This window comes from Dinoponera quadriceps, unplaced genomic scaffold (assembly GCF_001313825.1).
Source record: "Dinoponera quadriceps isolate SergipeBrazil2010 unplaced genomic scaffold, ASM131382v1 scaffold2662, whole genome shotgun sequence".
In the NCBI taxonomy this organism is placed as follows: domain Eukaryota; kingdom Metazoa; phylum Arthropoda; class Insecta; order Hymenoptera; family Formicidae; genus Dinoponera; species Dinoponera quadriceps.
In genome coordinates, this window is record NW_014556703.1 from 1 (window position 1) to 15398 (window position 15398).

The 15398-nt window shown below is 41.6% G+C and overlaps 3 protein-coding genes across 4 annotated transcripts; all 3 read left to right on the plus strand.

Moving 5' to 3' along the window:
• The first annotated feature begins 708 nt into the window (after positions 1 to 708).
• Positions 709 to 4756, plus strand: LOC106748042 (CD82 antigen). Its single transcript, XM_014626225.1, has 3 exons — positions 709 to 2341; positions 2495 to 2767; positions 3167 to 4756. The coding sequence occupies exons 1-3, from the start codon at positions 2045 to 2047 to the stop codon at positions 3311 to 3313; spliced, it is 717 nt and encodes a 238-aa protein (XP_014481711.1). The 5' UTR covers positions 709 to 2044; the 3' UTR covers positions 3314 to 4756.
• Positions 4757 to 8169: 3413 nt separating this feature from the next.
• On the plus strand, positions 8170 to 12160 carry LOC106748012 (trophoblast glycoprotein). 2 transcript variants are annotated; one of them, XM_014626146.1, is made up of 6 exons: positions 8170 to 8716; positions 9085 to 9152; positions 9398 to 9812; positions 10169 to 10485; positions 10822 to 11192; positions 11442 to 12160. In XM_014626146.1, the coding sequence occupies exons 3-6, from the start codon at positions 9552 to 9554 to the stop codon at positions 11693 to 11695; spliced, it is 1203 nt and encodes a 400-aa protein (XP_014481632.1). In that variant the 5' UTR covers positions 8170 to 8716; positions 9085 to 9152; positions 9398 to 9551; the 3' UTR covers positions 11696 to 12160. The 2 variants fall into 2 exon arrangements, with proteins under 2 accessions (XP_014481632.1, XP_014481631.1); XM_014626145.1 differs by lacking the exon at positions 9085 to 9152.
• Positions 12161 to 12320: 160 nt separating this feature from the next.
• LOC106748034 lies at positions 12321 to 15392 on the plus strand. The gene is made up of 6 exons (XM_014626197.1): positions 12321 to 12960; positions 13271 to 13409; positions 13497 to 13914; positions 13974 to 14461; positions 14587 to 14778; positions 14876 to 15392. The coding sequence occupies exons 1-6, from the start codon at positions 12841 to 12843 to the stop codon at positions 14980 to 14982; spliced, it is 1464 nt and encodes a 487-aa protein (XP_014481683.1). The 5' UTR covers positions 12321 to 12840; the 3' UTR covers positions 14983 to 15392.
• The last annotated feature ends 6 nt before the right edge of the window (positions 15393 to 15398 follow it).

The window sequence follows — 15398 nt, forward strand, 5'->3', positions numbered from 1 at the left end:
ATGAGACAATAAAATTTTTATTCAAACAAATAATATTTCATATAAATATATGTTGTTTCTGTGAAACAAATTGTAGTCGAATAAATAGAAATAATAAATCTAAAGAGACCTTTTCTCTCTGTGTATGTATCGTGCTTATAAAATATCTTTCTCCCACACAAGCGTGCTTAAATATAGTTTCCCAGTCAAATAGGAGGAAGAGAAAGAGAGAAAGAACACGCTTCCCACGGAACCTTCGGCCTACACTACGACCTAGTTTCTCCTGCCCCCGCAGCCCCTTCTTCCTCTCCTCTCCTACCATTTCGATGTCAACGTAAGAGCGCTTTTTGAATAACGCGAGTGTGCATACCTGCACAGCAATCTTGCACCGCGCTTTAAAACTTGTTGTGTTTATTAATAGCGATACTAAACTCGACACTGTATAAATGTTTTATAAATTTGGCCTTATATTTTGCAATGTATCTTTCTTCTTTTTATATACATCGTATTTTGTTTTCACCGAGAAAGCCCACGCATACCGCTCAGATTCCCTAACTTTTGTTATTTTTTCTATTCTATTTTTATCATTTCCACACACACGCATAAATAAATTAATAGTAAATAAATATCCGAGCGTGAAAAAAATTACAGTGTGGGGTAATAACTATTACCACTCTGAGTAACTTCGATTAAAAAAACAATCTTTGACCTTTAAATCTTTGAAGCTATTTTGAAAAACTTTACCGCCATAATACGATTATAATACGTGACATAATACGCGCGATCCGTATTAACTCTGATATTAGTCGGATGGAATCCATTTGATTCATCAACTAGTTTTAGTCGTTGCACGCAGTCTTTTACATCATTGATCTCATGCTGACTCGCGTGAGTGTAATAATGAGAAGCGTACGAGAAGTTCCTTTCTATCTCACTTCTTTGTAGCAAAACGTTCGTATCGTGCATTAGAATGCAAGCACTGCTTATTATGAGCAGTGTTTGCCTTAGATGATTTCAGATTCATCTAGATCAGATGAAAGTCCGGTGAATCATCTTAGATGGTTTTGCTTCTCATTTATCTAGATGAAAGATAAATGGCTTATCTAGATATGCGAAATGCCAGTTGAATCATACACACGATTTCCAAAGCGAATTATAAATATTTGTCTCCGTTTTCTTATCTCGGCAAATATTTGACGCTCTGCTGATTCATATTATTTACATATTTTCGTTCGCATCCGCCGGTTTGCGCGGGCTAATTGACGACAGTGCCGTGAACGTTCGCAAGGATTTTCGACTGCTCGAGTTTTAAGGATCCCTCGGACGTTAATTAACATTCGTTCGCCGACGCGTTGAGGCAGGAAACGCCGTAATAATCCACGCGTGAGCGCGCACACTTAAATGGAAGCTCCCACATCTGGCGGACAGACCGCTCCATTATAAGCGTCGTCCGCCTTTGTCCCACCTCGGCTCGCTTTGACCGAAGTGTCTCGTTAGTTTGTCCGACCCCATGAGCATTGTCGGAACTGTTATACTCGAAATCTTTTTTACACGATGGTCCGTGCGAAGAATCTCTTCGATCTCGAATTTCACGGGCTTGAATTTCACAGATAAAACCGATAACCAGTGTTTACCATAGATCTAGATGAAGGCGAGATGAAAAATTCGTCTTAGATGAGATGACTTTGCTTTTAATTTATCTAGATGAAAGATAAGTAGTTATTGTACTTACGCTCGGTACTATACAGTAGCCCAAATATGGAGTGTAGAAATTAATTTCTCCTCTTTTTTCTTTTTTAATTGAAATACGAAGGGTAAATTGCCTAATGTATTGTTTGCCAGACGCCATCGTGTTTATTGCGCTCACGGTAAATTGTTTTATTGTGTTAGCCCTAAAGCCCCTGGCGGCAAAAACTTTCCGCTTAAATAAGTGTTATAATTGATTTAATATTAGAGTCGAGAATGTACACCTAATAATATAAGGCGTGACAGTATAATAATACGACCGGTCACCGGCAGTCAATTGTTAATTAATCAAATTATTCAGTCTGTTGGAGCACTATTGATGGGATTGGTCGGTTGGATGTTAATCGATCGGGATACGTTCCTGATGTCGTACGCCGAGGAGCGACAAAAACTCGAAGTGTCTCTGTTCCTCATGCTCGGTCTGGGGATTATCTTGGTCTTCGTTGGCATATTGGCCTGCTGCGGCGTTTGCAAGAAGTCTCGATGCAACTTGACGACCGCCTTCTGCGTAATGTTGGTTATCATCGTCTGGCAGACCTCCTTCTCAGTCTGGGTCATGTTTAACTCCGACTATTTGAAGGAAATTTTAAAGTCCAACATGATAAATACCATAAAGGTAAGATTTGATTAATTTATTAACTCTGTAGTATTATTTCACAAATGTATTGATTGCGTCGAAAAATGCTATCGAATCTTAGAGAACCCAACGTCAATTTAACCGAGACGATCGTACGTCGAAGAAAATTAAACTCTATTTCTGTTGTTGCAGAATGAATATGGTGTGATAGAATCTCGCACGCAGGTGGTGGACGCGTTCCAATACGAATTGGAATGCTGCGGGTTCACCGGACCCGCGGATTGGGCCGGCAGCAAGTACGCGAACAAGGATCCATCTCTTCCTTTCAATTTGACTGTTTCCGGCGCCGTCAACAATATATACAATGTGCCAGAGTCGTGTTGCAAGATGACCGACCGGAACATTTGCAACGACACTCGTCAATTGAAAATCGGCGGAATCGTGAACTCCGCGATCCACAGCGAGGTAATTTATTTTCAGGGAACAAATCGTGGAGTGTTCAAATTTTAATTATAATTTATTATTCATTCAAAAAGAGTTACATAAAAGAAGTAATTTACACACTTTTCAATGCGCCATCTTTCCGATAGCTTTCTTGAGGAAAAAATTATTCCGGCTGCAGAGCAGCTTCGATGACTTTTTCATTGGAACGAGACTTTTTTCCCTTCCTCTTTTAAGAGTCCAAACCTGTAAAAAGGCGTGCATAAAACGTGTCAAAAAAAAATCGTGTAGAAAAATACCGTGTGAAAAAAGACGTATCTTACGGAAATTGTGTGCATTCTCGCTCCCGGTATCATTAAGCGAGACGACTGCAAGCTCAGGGAGCTTCAACACGGAGCATTCACATTGAGAATTTTTTTGCAGGGCTGCATGGATAAATTAACGACCGAACTGATGAGACAGACCACCATAATCGGCATCATCTCAATAGGCTTCGGGCTGCTGCAGGTTCTTTTCGTATGCACCTGCATAATATACGCACAGACGTTTAAGGCAAGATACAAGGATTAAGCTGGTATATATCTTCGTCGCGTTTCGCAAAACATTCTTCCTCGCCGAACGTCTCTCCACAATATCAATACGGACAGTCGAATTTCTTCTCGTTTCCATATCGACGCAACGGCGGCTACTTCGTAAATTACGCGTTATGCGATGAATCGGTACTTTCTATTTATTTCTCGCGCAGAGCATGGTAAACGAGAGACTTGTTCGTGAAAACACGGGTCGTCATCGGGGCGTCGTTTTCGACACGGACGACCGTATTCATCACTCTGTTTCATTGGTATGGCATTTATTTTGAAACCAGGACTGGCTCGTTCGCGTTCTCTTAACGCTTCATTATTCTCAGCGAATAATTCAATGTCTGTAATAACGAATCTGTACTTTTCTACATACGTAAGATCGATTTGTGTAAATTCGATTCTTTTATGAAGGGGTTAGATAGACTTTTGCGTATGTATATACAGCATAAAAGTGACGTTTATCACAAGATAATTACTATCAGGAGCAATTTATCCTTTCGATGGATTTATCTGAGAAATCGTCGAATTCGGACCGACGATTCCTTACACACATACTTTCTGTAATTGTGTAAAACAATATTATGTGTAGATATCAACGATATCTAGCGGAGCTAAAGAAGAATCTCGATTTTTTTTACCGACGTACACTCGCTCGCGAGACGCACACATTTGTTTTCAAATATGCATTGTCTCGAAAAATCAGAATCTCGAATTTCGGAAATTGAAATTATCTCCCAATAATTTGTAATACCGAATCTTGAATATCAAAACGATGTATCCCACGTTACAAATTTCCCGAATTATTTCATTCGGCGGGAAATTTGTGTTAATTTTACCTCGAAGACAATACGTACTGAAGTATATTAATTATGTAGCCACATATGGGCAAAATTCATATATAATTATATATAATTATATATAATCATATATAATCATATATAATCATTTTGTTCCCAGGCTATTCCATCGAAAAAAAGTGCATGCAAACTGTCGTGCGAGTGTATGAATGATTGGATGTTAAAAATGTAAAGATATAAAAGGAAAAAGGAGAAAGAAGAATGTTATCGCGAATTTATACATGACGGACGTTTATTATATATATATATATATATATAATATATATATATATATGATTTTTCTCACATTACTACCAAATGCTCTTCTATATATTTATATATAGAAATGTATATATACGTACGTGTATACATATATTTTTCCAGTTTGAAAAGACTTGTATAAAAATAGAGGCATTTAATTTTTCGCAATGAAACCTACGTAGTTAGGTTTCTCTTCGGGCCAAAGTAGTAAACCAAACTAGCACGTCGCGCCGGCGAAAACGAAGCGAAAAAAAAGTTTTACTTTCAACGACACACGAACAGCTGCTAATGACACGCGTGACACCTATCAGGAATACATTACTTTTACAACAGAAGACATATTTGTAATTTTTCATTGTATCCGACGTATATCCCTAATCTTATCGACACTTCTGATATATCTTAAGTGATTATTAAGTTGTCGAGGGGTTCTTGCTTGTCCAAAGCTGCGCCTCGCTCGAACTGATATCCGTATATCGCGCGTTATATTGTAACGCGTGTGTTTTATGATCTGAATGCATACATACACGTATATGCATGCGTGTGTGTACAATAATCTTAAGAAATCCCGTCAGTCGATGGATATCCTCAATATCTTCCACCAATCAAATCTCCGTACGAATATCTGAGAAAAGAATACGACGAATTGACGCATACCTACAATGCCGATCGATGTAGCCTCAAATCGGTGTACTTTGTAGTAGTCTACTCCAGGTGGAAGAGAAAATCGCTATGACGTCAAAATGACGGGATGACTGTGCAGACTAATTTCTCGATTTGATCATTACATGATATTGTATCAATATGATGTTATCATTTCTCATTCAGCAATCTAAGTACAATACATGTTATATGTGATAGTTATATCGCTCTGAAAGAGGGATATTATATAATTATATTATACATATATGTGTATATACACACACACACAGATATATATTATAATTATATACATATAATATATTGATATAATATATTGAAATATTACCGTGAATTTTAAATTTGGTCTGGATTTTTGAAATCATTCTGACAGTATCGCGATTCTCTGTTCACCTGGGACGGCGCGATCGTCGAAAGTGTCTAGTCTGTAAACGATTAATGCTAATTTATCGAACTTACTTGCTTTATATACCACAATATATATATATATATACCTATGAACATGTTATATTTTATATATGTTATTTTTATATGCGTATATTAATGATTAATGAATAATTAATGATTACGTCTTAATGATTTTTTTCCGTATGTCTCCTGTGAGGTATCAGCGAGCGCTGATATCAACGAGATCACCATTCGCTGCATTTTCGCATACTTTTACGTAGCTTCTCTCCGGCTTTCGTCGGCGTTAACGAAGACGAAATGACAATTAAAATCACGCAACGATCTGAAATCTTAATAATAATTCGCATCGTGAATTACCAAATTTTTATACACGTTAATGTGTACTCGGTGCAATATTGTTCGCGACGCGTATGATCGTGGACGCACAGATTGACGCCCTCCGACGAAGATTTTACTTCGAACAATGCGACTGCCGTCCAATAGGAGAATTCGTTTCTAGAGGATTCTCAGAGAAAAATCTCGAGAAACTTTTCTCAGAAAAAATAGAAGGAATCACACATAAAAGCTTTTTTTAAATCGGTTACTTCTCAAAACTTATCGATCGACGACCGAGAGGTTTTCTCGTATAAAAGTTCGACGAATTGACTGTTCGTCGATCGACGCTGACGAGATTCGCAACTGAATTTTACTGTACGTTTTTCCGCGATACAAGTCGCATTTGTACCGTTTTCTTTTTTTTCATTACAAGGAAAAAGATAAATTTAATGGCGTATAATAAGGTGGTCGATGTTAATGTCGAAGTTGACGCGAGGTAATTATTGTTCGTAAAGTATAAACAATGTGGAACGGCGCGTAACAGCAATATATGTTTCAGGGCTCGAAATCGTACATGATATATTTTATCGGTTCTGCATTAAGGAGATGTTCTTGTTTAAAATGTCGTTTTGTAGGTAATTTTTAGAAATTTTTCAACTGTAAGACGTACTATAATCGCGTAATATCCCTTATGGATTTTCAATCGAAGTCCTATTCTTCGTCAATATTATTTCACGAATTTCCTTCGTAACTATTTGCATAACGAATATCTGTACGCACATTCGAGCCTCGTTTGCTGTTCAATAGAAGAAACGAAGATACTAGATAAGTGTCTATGAGTGTAAATTTCTATATTGTATGAGTGTGTTTGCGCGTAAGGATCAAACGTGAGCTTCCGACCGTAATGTATGAACTACAAAAGTCATATCACGCTGGATATTGATGTTTAAGGGGATTACCGATTGGAGATTAGAAATTTGGAATCTCCAATCTTCACTTCTCTCAATTTCCAACGCTAAGTCTTATTACGGGTCTTGAGATTCACTCGTCCGCGCATCCCGAAAAATCGAGGCAACTGTACCCCTCTTCTCCTCCGAGTGGACTTCCATTTTTCAATTAATACGTTCGGTTCTTCGCGTATGAAGGTACGCGAACTCATAAACGCACATACGCATGTTTAATTACTACGAGTAACCGTTAAACTTCAGCGTCACGAGTGTTTAACAAGTTATTCAATATACTTCCCGATATTTAACATACAAACGGCTTGCAATTTATTCGATTTACCCACACATTCGTCTTTTTCCCGCTCCTATAACAAATATACAACAAATTAAACAAATAAAGCACGATAATTCATGTTTGCGAAATCAAATCATCACCGATGTATCACCGATTAAACGAGGCAAGCAAGTATCGTGCTTCGCGACCTCGCGACCGTCGATATTCCTTGAGGATACTACGAGGACAGAGCATTCCGCTTGCGCCACGTCCGGAAGCGTGACACGAAGTCGAAATAACAATAGGGGCTCAGCGCGTGCAGCGAAATACAGATCGCGCGATTGGAATAAATCAGAAATGCCGTAGAGAGAAAGAGAGAGAGAGAGAGAGAGAGAGTCCACCGGCATCTCCAATTAATTATTTCATATGACCGACCCCTATAAGCGCGTAATATTCTTAGAATATTATATGAATATTATTCAATATTAAAATAATATTTTTATAATATTCTAAGAATGTTATGTAATATTTTTTAATATTATAGGAATGTGCCGTTCATGTTATATGTCCACTTCACGTAATATTGTTGGCATATTATAAAATGTTTTAAGAATATTAAAAGAAATAAAATAATAATATAGCAAAATATATATAAATAAAATGTACATATATATGTATATAATTCTTTTAGTATAAGACGTATTTTTACACAAAATTCTTTCGACTTTATTTATACGACAAAACAATTGCAAGGTATTGCGATACATTTGAAAATATATAATATTACATTAACATTAGATAATATTTTCTAAATATTATTAAGAATGGACATACAACCAGCTATTAGTATTCCAGAAATATGACTTAATATTAAACAATATCACGCGTTTGTGGAGACGTTACTTCGATCGTCGTCATCGTTCGGCAAACGTACTCGAGGTCGTTAATTAACAACAACGCTCGTTCGTTCGCAACCGTAAGAAACTGAGGAAGAAGGAAGGAAAGAGATCGGAAGAGGGAGAGAAAGCGCGATGCAAACACGAACGGAGGAAACGAGGGCGATCAGAGGCGGGGGAGAGGGGGGGGGGGCCCACAAGGGNCAGGGGACCCAGGAGAGAGCGGGATCGCAGGTGCGGCCGGGCAATGCTGCGCGGTCCCGCCGTCGTGCTCCGCCGCGGAGAGCACCGCGTCCGTCGCAGGACACAGCCGCGACGCTTCCTTTGCCCACTTCGCCCGTAGTTTCTCTCCTGCGCTCCGCCCGTCTCGATGCACTCAACCTTGTGGTCGCCTTGGCGTTCGCCCGGAACCGCGTGGAACCGGAAGTCCCAGCTCGCGAAACCGGGCGAAATCGTGTACGCCAAGACGCGAGCGAAACGCGACCTGAACGGGAAACGGCTGGATTCGATCGTTTTTGCGGCGGTTTCTTCGTGGTGCTGAGTGTCGGAGTGTAGTTTCGGAAGAAGATTCGGATCGCTTCCTCCCTTTCCCGATTTTCTTCGTGGGTCGTAGGTGAAGGTGTGGAATTGTAACGCGAGGACGACGCGCTCTCTCTGCCTTTTAGAGGTGGCGCGCCTACGTGGGACCTTGAGTTCTTCTTTTCTTCTTTTTCCTTTTTATTTTCCTCTCTTTCCTTCCTCGTCGTCATCGTCGTCGGTCACGCGGGAGGAATAGCAAGCGGGAGCTTCCAACAGGTAAGAATCTCACGCGCGTGACTCAGACCTGCTCGGACATTGTCGAAATCCGACGCGGAACGCGCGATCGAATATCCGAGCGCGTACTCCTCGCTCTCTTTCTCGAATAACTATATATATGTCGGCGATTCATTCGCAAGAAATGTGTTATTCTCATAAATAAATAAATAAATAAGTAAAGGATGGATAAATAAATATCCTTCCTTGCGTTTCTTCCATTAAGGAGGAGATTAACGTCGCTTAAAAATTCGAAGGTTGAATTAGCTGTGTTTATTCTTCTTTCTTTCCGTCTGGTCATTATCTTCCGTTTATTTAAGATCATCAAATAGAGTCGCGCTATTTCAACGTGTTTTTTTTTCCTACGCAAGTCATCTCGCACGATCAAGCAAGCAACGTCCGAAAGAAACGAGAAGGCAACATCACACTTGTCGCGTGGGTGAGCCAGTTCGATGTTTCCCGAAGAAGTATGACTCGGCCGACCTACTTCGAAGCTGACGCTTTGAAAAGCCGGCAAATATGATTCGCGCGAACGTGATCGCTTCTGCAACTTGTGATAAAATTCGGGACAAAGTCCTGAAAATTTTACTAACACAATTTTTTTGTCATACTCGAATTATAAAATTGACTCAAATGACTTATAATTCAAGAATTTATTTTCGATAACACCGCATGAATTTATAGATCAGCAGAACAATGTGCGAGGTTCTTCTCGGCTGACATAACGGATTTTGCGCGGCAACGTTTGCTCGTGGATGATCGTAAACGTAAGCTTCGACTCTCCTCGCAACCGAACCGCAAGTCATCGTTCATCCGCTGGAAATCACACACCAGAGTCATGATGAAGACCATAGTTCTCCGTCTGACACTCGTACTGACGTGCACGTCGATTATTAGGTCGACCAGCGACTGCGGCGACTCGAATTTTCACTCCCTCGAGACATCGGAGTCGTCTAGGCTGGAGTGCGGTTTGGCGTTTAAGAACCGTTGCCACTGTCTTAGGACATGTTACGACGGCCATCACCAGTATGTTGTGAATTGCACCAACACCGGCTTCCACGACGTCTCCCCGCTGTCGCATCTACCTAACGAGACGCAGGTACGTTTCTTCCCGGTCGAGCCGCAAAAATGCGTCAGCTACTTTGTCACGATATTGTGCGATTTATACTCATTTCAATATTATAGTATCCAACTGATTTCTCATAATATATTTTTGCGATTTTTTCTTCTGCTGAAACCACTCTTCAAATCAAGAAAACGTTTATCTGTATTTATTAAAATAATCTCTGTTAAATTATTCTCTATTAAAATCTCCATCAAATAATCCAATCTCTAGTAAATAATAATAATGATGTCTTTATTAAAATAACGCTAAATTTCTCTCGGATAGATGATTCAAAGGGTGAAAAATACATTGCGTTATCATGTGATGGGCTGACATTTTCTCACATTCAGGTGCTCATTTTCACGGGCAACGAGCTGGAGGAGCTACCATGGAACGTGTTTGGAACCCTGGACAGCCTGCCGTACCTGCGAGTGATCGACATGTCGAACAATAAAATACGCGAGATCCGCGGCAAGGCGTATCATCACGTTCAGCACGTGGAGCGTCTCATACTCGATTTCAACGAACTCTCGCTGGACCCCGCGAGAAGCCATCCCCGAGTGTTCTCGAATTTCGTGTCTCTCCTCGAGCTGCATCTGACTGACGCCTTCGAGGACGGTCCACCGAGGAATCTGGCGTCGACGCTTCACGACATCTTCGTCAACAGGTATGTCTTGTCGATTCAATTACGGAGAGAAATTATTTTGCCTTACAATCGGGTAATATTCCTAGAATATTATGTAATATTTTTTTCATATTATAGAAATATCCTAATGAGACGCTATATGTCCACTTCATATAATATTCTTGGCATATTGGAAAAATGTTCTTAGAATATTAAAAAATAATAATAATGAAATAGAAAAATACATACACATAATATATAGAATGGAATATTTAAAAAATATAATATTACAATAATATTAAATAATAATACTAGAATATTATTAGGATGTTATGTCTAATATTCTAAAAATAATTCCTGTTACGACAATCTCCCCAGCAACCTGACGCGTCTCATAAAACTACACCTGGAGCAAAATGAGATCTCGGAGTTCCGCGATGCCAACGTGTTCTGCGACCTGCCGAATCTCATGGACCTCTATCTCGGCGACAACGCCCTGAGCGCGCTGCACTTCAATCTGTCGTGCCTGCACCACCTGCGCTTCCTGGATCTGCGGCGGAACAGGTTCGCCAAGGTGCTCGAACGCGATCTACATACCATGGACAATCTCGCTAGGCACGACCGCGAGATGTCCGTCGACTTCTCCGGCAATTCCTTCGAGTGCTCCTGCAAGCTCAATCCGTTCATCAAGTGGCTGAACAAGACGAAAGTGTTTGTGCGCAACAACGCTACCATGCAGTGCCACGAAGGTGATATTCTCAGTCGAAGTCCAATTTATTCTTTACGTTCGAGCGTTTGTATAATTGATTCAGGCAAATTATAAGTCTAAAATTTAAAAAGTCATTGTAATTAGAAACTTAACTAAGTTCACGATTTTATATTTGAAGTTAGAGAAGGAAAGAGAACTCACATTCGAGATTACACGTGGGCAAAATTTGCACTTATAAAGGTAAGCGAAACTTATATTCTCTAACTTTCAATTCTATTTTCCTCGTCAGGTAACGTGAGCCACGAGCTTCACGAGACGAAGAACTGCGCGCCGAAACTGCTGGCCTCCAGCCGGCGCGGCACGACGGTACTGCTCGCCTTCCTTTTTATGGTGTTGGTCGCTCTGATATGCGTGCTGCTGTACTTGTACAGGACGGTGCTTCAGAAGAAGATCGGCACGATCGGGCCGATCGCGCTCGACTCGGTCAACAAGCGAGTGCGATATACCTCGATAGCGACCGGCGACGCCCGCGAGGATGTGTGAACGCGGGGATGCTTTACGTTCCGATGATTTTTTTACACAGAATTAATACAAACGTCGTCGTCGTGTCTACGTACGCGCGCCTCCGCTGATGACGTATCTGACGTGAGAAGTATTGGTCAGTTCCAAATATTCGGCTAGATTTTTCAGTTATGCTTCGCTTTATCGCATTCAACGACCAAGACAAATCGACCGAGTAATCTTCTCCTATTACGTGTCACGGCCGGTATTCATAATCGGATTTCATATCAAAGATCGTCTTAAGTTCATCTTCAGACGTTGTACGGCTATTTTATTGGTTACGCAACATATGAATTTAAGATGGTCTTAAGATCTGATTATGAATACCGGTCTGTTCTTATATTTATTAGGTGTGCAAATTAATTCGGTGTCTTTACATTTAATGTCCTGTAACTCTGATTCGAATTAAAATTTTTTTCCCGTCATATATATATATATATATATATAAACCTGTATAGAAAAAAAATATAAGGAAATATTTAATTTGATAATAATTTTAATAAATAAAAATAAGACAGAAAAAAGACAATAAACAAATAATTGTATAGATCCCTTCAGAAGTAAGAAGAACGCAACATAATTTAAAATTATTTACTTCGTTCTTTCAGTGTATTAAACATATATAATGATATTACGACGACGAATGACATTATTGAAAATAATATAATATGTAGCACAATTTGGACAGTATGACAGTATGACAGTGTGACTAAAGGTTACCAAAGGAGTAAACAATATTTTCGATGTCGCGTTTACAAGCGACGAAAGCATAACAAACGGTAACAATGAAACGACTGTTCAGGACATCACAACATTGCTTCTACATCTGCTCGAAGTGAAAGCTGAAGAAAGTGAGCTCTCGGCCGAAGACATGAATCTTGGACCGCCGTGGCAACACAGGTGGAAGCGCGGTTTTTCCTCCTTATCAATCGGCTATCTGGTGCGACATCTTAGCCGAGCACGCGATAGAGATTAGATACCGCAGGCAGTAGATTTTGAACCGCCTTAATGCCCGCTGCTTTTCCAAAGGTGAGAGCCGGTGGTGCCGCCTTCGTGCGCGCAATTCGCGGATTTCCCAGCGATACCGTCCTCGTCGTCCGCAGCTGTTAGCTACGTCGCAAGCGGACATGTCGCTGGTCGGGCGACTTCGTCTCGACGATGTCGTCACTTCGTATCCGGAGCTCGGCCCCACCGCTCCAGACGGCGGCTACTCCTGGGTCGTTCTGCTCGGGGTCGTCTTCATTCAGGTGCGCTCGTCGCTTGTGCGCCCCCCCGGCTCGATTCTACCTGGTGGACTTATCACTCGCGACCGCCTTCTTTGTTTGACGCGCGCAAACAATGACAGATGCTACTCCCTCCCGAAAGAAAGAGAGGCACGAGGAAACGCGTAATATTCCGGGAATATTATATGAATATTATTATTCAATATTCAAATCATATTCCAAGGATGTTTATTTGTTCTATTTATTAATACGTGGGGACGAAACCAACCCTAATTATTAATATTACTAATTAAAGTTTTACTGATAAAGACTCGATTGGGTTCCTGATTCGCAGATCACCGTGCCCAGCGTGCTGTCGATGTACGGCGTGGTGTTGGGATACCTGGCCAAAGACGATGTATTCGACTTCGACATCTGGAGCCAGAAGATCACTCTGACGCCGATACTATTTGTCGCATTTTGGAGCTTAGCGGGTGCTTGTTTCCTTTTCTCTATAAGCGCGTAATATTCCGAGAGTATTGTATGAAAACAATGTTATTCTTCTTCTTTCCGCGATCCAGATCCATGGACCAGGACGATCACGGACCTCGCCTCGATACCGCGCCTGGTTGGTCTCATCGGAGTGGCCCTCCTCAGCACGGGCATCATCGCTTCCGGTTACCTGGCGACCGGCGGGGTAGGCGCCTACCTGGCTAGCCTCAGCGCCGGGGCAGTGATGGGCATCGGTGCGAGTTTCGTGATCGTGCTGAGCGAGACTCTCGTGCGGAAGCACTTCCGCGTACGGTTGCCGTTAGCGTTGGCACTGAAGAACATCGCGGCCTCCTTCGGCTACACGTTCGTGCCGGCGCTTACGCACTTCCTCCTCCGAGAGACAGGCCTGAAGACTGGCCTTCTGCTGATGACCGCCGCCCTCATCCCTACAGCCATGGGCACGTTGACTTTGCGCCTGCCGGCTCCGCAGCGAGCGTCGCCTTACAGGTATCAGACGTATGTTCATTTCGAAAGGAAAGTTTGCCATAAAGACTTCATCGACACAGATTACTCCTGTCGGGCGACGAAGACAACGAGCTGGGTATCAGAATGACCCCGGACGTTGCTGAGGAAACGAACGCTCAGGACAACACAGCCAAGCGGGACAGAAACGCCACGCCGTTGTTCAGCGAGGTCAACAGCATCTACGCCTTTCAAGAGGACGAGGACGTGGAACTGTTCGTGAATCCGCGATCGGCCGGCAAACGGTGGCAACAGGAGTTCCGTGTGTTCCGCTACTTCCGCTTCTGGGCGGCGCTGATCACGTGGATCGGCATGAGGACGTGCTCGCTTTTCTTCTGGATCTTGATGCCCACCCTCTACCTGAAGTGCGCGCCGCCCGCGTATCACTCCGACTGGGTGATACTGATGGTCGTCACTGGCTTCGGCACGTTCCTGCCGAGCGTCTGTAGTTGTTGGCTGGCCATCGCCACGATACAGTACAGGAGAATTTATTTCGGAACCGCCTGTTGGCTCGGCAGTGTCGTCTTGATAGGTATCACATTTCCACTGTAATATTAGATGTTTTCGCAGTGATATTGAAATCCGTCCTTCATTGAAATTTCGCTCGAAGAAACTTCGTGTGAAATAAAAATGCGAAATAGACAACGACGTTTTTAGGTTTGATTTACGCCAACAACTACTACTGGTTCCTCATGTGGTCGCTGCTCGGCGGAATCAGCATCAACAGTCAACTGATCTGCCAAGACTCGACGCTCTGCGACGTACTGGGGAACCAGTTCGCCCTTCGCTCGCGTAATCTGTTCTCCACCTTCGTCGGCCTCGGCGTGTTAGGCTTCTGCTTTATGCGCGGTGCGTATTAGTGTTGATTTTAATGTTTAGCTAAATTAAATGAATTAACTTCGCTTAAATAAAATTTTCCTCGTTTATTCATTTCCGACGATTGCAGGTGAGAACGTCTGTCTTGAGGTGATAGCGCTATTACAGTTCCTCGGCGGATCTTATTGGCTTGTGCCACCTGTCTGGGACATCATACGAGCGCGAAGACCGGCTTAGTAATATCGTGTAAATTAATAGGTCATGTTTCGCCGCGCAGGTCCGTAGCACATGGCATAGGTTGTTTCCGTTAATTTCTTTAGGGATGAAATATATGATAGGCACAACCGTCTATTACACTATCATACTTTATGACAACTCAACGCTGTCTACTATTGCCATGAGTTGAGTTGAGTTAATGACAGTAATATAGACGGTTGTGCCTATTGTATATATTTTATTATACTAGGAAAGCTGACTCAAACAAGCATTAACGGAAACACCCACTATGTGCTATGATCCATTAGTTGTCAAGAGTTGAAATATCGACGAGGGGAATCATCATCGTGATCAATCTCGGGTGTCTTTATTAAGTGGTAAGAAATACTCTCTAAGGTAATATTAAGAACTGATTTGTACATATATATATATATATA